The 5282-nt window shown below is 37.6% G+C and overlaps 2 protein-coding genes across 2 annotated transcripts; both read right to left on the reverse strand.

Moving 5' to 3' along the window:
- Positions 1 to 472: 472 nt before the first annotated feature.
- LOC147458725 (uncharacterized) lies at positions 473 to 1261 on the reverse strand. Its single transcript, XM_086511501.1, has one exon. The coding sequence runs from the start codon at positions 1259 to 1261 to the stop codon at positions 473 to 475; it is 789 nt and encodes a 262-aa protein (XP_086367627.1).
- A 183-nt stretch (positions 1262 to 1444) lies between these two features.
- LOC147458726 (uncharacterized) lies at positions 1445 to 4746 on the reverse strand. Its single transcript, XM_086511503.1, has 5 exons — positions 3564 to 4746; positions 3246 to 3485; positions 2970 to 3171; positions 2265 to 2915; positions 1445 to 2150 (listed from the first exon to the last, which is right to left on the reverse strand). Exons 1-5 carry the CDS (start codon positions 4744 to 4746, stop codon positions 1445 to 1447), a joined length of 2982 nt encoding a protein of 993 aa, XP_086367629.1.
- Positions 4747 to 5282: the final 536 nt, after the last annotated feature.

Here is a 5282-nt window from a genome sequence, read left to right on the forward strand (position 1 = left end):
ACTTCCATGGACATATCTCTACCTAAGTATAACATTTCATAAACACCTACGATGATAAAACCTCGATGGGAGTGATCTCTGCAAAGGCATCCATGAATTATGTAGAGCAATAAAAGCTTAAAACTACAAATATACCATATATAAAAACTCTTACAATATAATATGAGTTTGATCAAATAAGATCACCAAAAACATAGCAAGAACTCTTCCCCTCCATTGTGGTGGATCTTCAACAGATTAAGTCAATGTATAAGCCAATCTTCTCAAGAAAATAATAGGTCAAGTTAATAAACTCATTTAAAAAAGAAGATAAATACCTCGAATGAATTCAGTGATGTGACCCACTACATAGGAGGCACTGCGTCGAGGATCCATCTGTGGGAAATACTTTGATCTAAGAGATATGAATAAAATTTAACATCAAGTGTGTCTGACTTTAAGTGAGAGCCACAATGTCAATTTGAACTTATTGTTATGAGCTCGCTAGTTGTAATACTTCCTTGAATACAATGTTTGGAGTGTAGTAACACTTCGCTTGAGTGTTTTCAGTATTGACAACAATCCTCATAGAATCTGCACTTCGTACACGTGACATTGCAACATACAACTGTCCATGAGAGAAGATCGATGACTCAAGATATAGACCAATAATTCCAAGTGTTTGCCCTTGTGATTTGTTGATAGTCATCCCAAAAGCAAGCCTGATTGGAAATTGATGACGCTTCATTTGAAATAGAAGTCCCTGATGGCTTCCAATAATAAAGTCAATGCTTGGAAGAAAAACTTTCTCTCCAATATTTGATCCTGTAACTATCTCTGCCTCAATTACCTTATGATGAAATTGCTTGCATATCAATCTAGTTTCGTTGCATAATCCACGTCTTGGATCCAAATTGCGCAGCAACATGATAGGAGCATTTGCTTTCAAGACTAAAGCATGAGGTGGAAAACCACCACCAAGAGTAAGGCTATTCAGATATTCAATTGTGTACAAATGTGTGTTTTCCTGTGACATACAAATTGAATATGCACTCAGATACTCTTTGCAATCTCCATGCATTCTTCGCAATGCATAGTCATTAATTAAATCCAACTCTTTATTCCGTGGAGCAAGTATTGCTCGATCTCTGAAAAAAGTCACATGATCTTGCAAATGACACAAATCTCCATATATAAAGCTTAGAAGATCTGCCAAAATATTTCCTGGAAGCATCATGTGTGAAGGTATTTTGACTCTGTCTAAGTCTCCTCCATCATCCATAACCCCATTGCCAATATCAAGCACCCAACGAGAAAAACTTTGTTGAAGTGAATTTGAACCGCAATAAACTATACACATATTTTTGGTAAGCCTCTGTATATTCGTGTATTTCCATATGTGAGAATGACACAATGAAGAATTTACAATGTCTGTACGACTACCTTTTGGTACAACAGGTAGTATTTATCGAAAGTCACCTCCAAACAAAATGACTTTTCCACCAAACAAAGTATCTCGCTGCATAATATCTCTTAAACTTCTGTCCACTACTTCAAATGCATAGTGATGTGTTATGGGAGCTTCATCCCATATAAGTAAAGCTGCATTCCTTAGAAGTTCTGCAAGTTGAATATTTACCTTTATATTGCAAGTTTCTTCAGAGTGAAGCTCCAAAGGTATCTTAAACCTAGAATGAGCAGTTCTTCCATTACTCAAAAGCAAAGCTGCAATACCCGAGGATGCACATGCAAGAGCAACTCTACAACTTCCTCGCACTCGTGAAAGAAGTGCATTATATAAGTAAGTTTTTCCTGAGCCACCAGGACCATCTAGAAAAAATACCTTCCCTGAATGTGTGTCAATAGCTTGTAGCACTTGGTGATACGCATCTCGCTGATCCTCATTTAAGGAAGTTTCCATACAATCTGCTATATGACACTGTTCATCAACATTGAACATTGTTTCTTCAGCCATAGCACCATTTTCACTTAAGGATACCAATGTTGAGTCTATTGCAGGCAACATATAATCGCAAAGCCTCTTGCCATGTTGCAAAAAGCATTCTATATGAAGCAAAGCTTGATTTTTTGCCACATCAAATTGCACACTTGCATATGAAATATGCATCCTTAGGGCATAAACATAGTCCTCACAAAATTCAGTACAAAACCTATCCCAAAGAGTAGCCGGATGAAGTGGCTCACAAAAGACTAATATGATTGCAAACAGTTGTCTCAACTACATTCCATTTTGAAAAAAAGATGCCTCTTGGAGGCAAATTGACCATTTTTCATCATCTTGCAATAATCCTCTAGCTATACATGCCTCCTTGTATGTATCATAGTTGTGGCCATCATACATACGCAAGTTTTCAAAACACTTACATTCGTTGCAAATGTTGAGAAGCATTCGTAGGTAATAAACCTCACCAGCAGTAGGGACAATATTATACATTCTTCCAATAGAAACACCCTGTTGTCGTGGAGACCATGCCTTTCGACTTTTATTCCATACCCAACCATTTGGAAAATCGTTATATGTGAAGCTATTTGCTTTAGGATAATTTTGATTTGCAACAAACCATTCTGTCAAGGTAGTTTTTCTATTTTGCTCATTATCTAGCAAATGTGATACATCATCACCATCTTGAAATGTAACCATATTCTGCAATGGAAGGTGTACTTGCAATCGTTGAATAGCTGGCCTTTCACTATGCATGTCGAAGCCAAATATTCTCCACATAGCCTCAAATGCAGAAACATAACGTGCATTGAGATAACTCTTGATCTCATCAGTAGCTCCTTCACTATCTTGAAGGACAATAGTGGCTCGATCATGTCCCTTGTAGACATACTTATAAAGATATTTCACGGCACTGATAGTTGAGAAAATCTCCACATTAATATGGGCTTGGTATCTTAGTGATAAGAGAGGGCTGTAAGACACAACCCAACGATTATCTAAATTGTAATTTTTAGACGTAACAAACCTTCCATCATCTCTTCTCATATACACAGGATATCCACTTTCGTTTACATTTGTAGACGTAGAAAATGTTCGTGGAAACTTGAATCTACACTTACCATCAACCATACACGGAGAACGTGGATTCAAAGGACCACATGGCCCATGAACATTACAACGACTCACTACATCAAATAATTTTGGAAACACATTCTTGTCAGGGAGCTCTGCACAAACCAACTTAGTGTATATGTGGGTATCATGGATGCAAGTATCAACAATATATGTGCATGAGGAAGACCTCTCTTCTGAAACTCAATCACTGAAACATGTCCAATCACCTCCCCAAATATGGCTTGCTTGATAAGTAAATGCATCATATCTTGGAACTTCTGATAAAACACTCGTACAGTTAGATCAGGACGATCAACAGCACTTTGTCCAGGTAGTAATGCATCATCTATTTCCTTCCATCGTGGATTACATGTGAATGTGATGAAGAGATCCGATTTTCCCCAACTACGAACAATTGCCATTGCATCTTGAAATAGTTGGCACATATATCTTGGACCTCCAACAAAAGACGAAGGCAAAACAATTCTACGGCCAACATTTTGACCTTCAGCCCTCTCTAAGCCATCTCTAGCCTCAACCATGTCAACCAATCCTTGGTACACTTCACCACGAAGTGTTTTTTGGTTATTTCGCATCCACAAAATCCGTGACTCCTCTAGAGTACTATAAGCATCCACGACATAATGCTGTAATAGCCTACCTCCTCGAAGAAGACACTCCACAATATCATCTCTTATTTGTAAGCGAAAGACATAATATTGCTTTTGACTCAAATTTTTTCCATCGGTAGTCTGTAAATAAAGATGCCACCCATCCTCTCCACTTGGAAATAATAAAGCATACAATAAGGACATGTAAGCTCGATGCATACTGGAGATTCTTTTCAAACCCCTGTGTCGAAAATTCAGTACAATGTCACGATAGCCAATATTTCTATCATCCCCTTGTCCTGGCATAATTGCAGCAACTTCAGAATCCCTTGGAGCAAGATATTGCCAACCATCAGAACGATGCTCCGCAATAACCATCCTCATATTGGGTACAATAGCATCTCCAGACAAAGCAGCAGCAGATCGTAGAGCATTTGCATAAGGATTTACTCTATGCATCATCACTTGTAAACACTCCAGAATACTACGATGTAAATTTGAAACATGATGCAATCTGTTGCTCAACTTATGTTCGGTATCAAAAAAATATAATTGTGCAAAGCGTGGGACTTCATTTTGTCCTTCGGCTGGCGCTAAAGAACCAATGCTATGATAGACAGAGCCATGAACCTTAAAAGTGTATACACCTCTCCCACCATAATTAATAGTCTCATCGATATGGGCACCAAGAGACACAAATTTCAATGCATTATTATATCCTCGAATGTTTTGTAAGAACTGTCTACTTTTTCTTGTGGTTGAGCTCATCAAATCTTTCAATTCATTTGGGGGCTCATTCAAAGGAAGTAATTGGACTTTTCCATCAGAGCAGCAATATTTACCCACAAATGTTTGTATAGTCTTTCCTTCGTCCTTCCAAGCCTTTGCTCCACATTTGGAGCAAACATAATCTAAGCTTCCTAAATTGTGCAACACACACTTTTTGGATAGAACTGGTGCCGTAGAGTTGTGATGTAAAAGGAGAGACGTTGGATATTCAAAGCGGATGGACAAACAATGCTTTTCTACTTTAGAATAGTTTCCCTCTACTAAGTTCATTGTTGTCCTAACATTCATGGATTCAGAGTTTCCTTCATGTACATCATGCATGCTTTCCCTTTCATTGCACTCCAATAAAGTTCCAATAGTACTTTGTAGTGAATGCCTTGTTCTCTCTCGTGCTATTTGGCGCCTCGCCTTTCGCGAATCATCACAAAGTCGACTACGTCGTACATGACCAGGTGATAATATACGTGGTCCAGATACCATCTATGAAATAAGGTGCAAATAGATCTCATATAAATACAATATACCTGATATAATTCGGATCTGTCACTAAAAGAACATTCTTATGCGTAATAAAAATCAATATAAACTGAGACATCTAACTATATCCTCTAACCTAAATACATTTGACACATTGATGGTGACTCAATTAAAAAGTACAGTTTGATGAAGATACAACATAACATTACATATTTCTACCATAAGTAGGAATAAATACATTTGACACAACGGCTTGACTCAATTAAAAAGAACAGTTTGATGAAGATACAGCAAAACATTACATATTTCTATTTCTACCATTAGTAGGAATAGGTCGTTGAGAAACT

Source organism: Adiantum capillus-veneris, chromosome 4, assembly GCF_014529385.1.
Source record: "Adiantum capillus-veneris isolate H3 chromosome 4, ASM1452938v2, whole genome shotgun sequence".
In the NCBI taxonomy this organism is placed as follows: Eukaryota; Viridiplantae; Streptophyta; class Polypodiopsida; order Polypodiales; family Pteridaceae; genus Adiantum; species Adiantum capillus-veneris.

Coding starts and splice junctions, on each gene's coding strand:
- LOC147458725 (XM_086511501.1), bottom strand. CDS start 1,261: ATGGATGATGGAGGAGACTTAGACAGAGTCAAAATACCTTCACACATG.
- LOC147458726 (XM_086511503.1), bottom strand. CDS start 4,746: ATGAATGTTAGGACAACAATGAACTTAGTAGAGGGAAACTATTCTAAA. Junction 2,916..2,969: donor ATGAGAAGAGATGATGGAAG/GTTTGTTACGTC, acceptor TGTGTCTTACAG/CCCTCTCTTATCACTAAGAT. Junction 2,151..2,264: donor TTGCAAGATGATGAAAAATG/GTCAATTTGCCT, acceptor TCTTTGGGATAG/GTTTTGTACTGAATTTTGTG.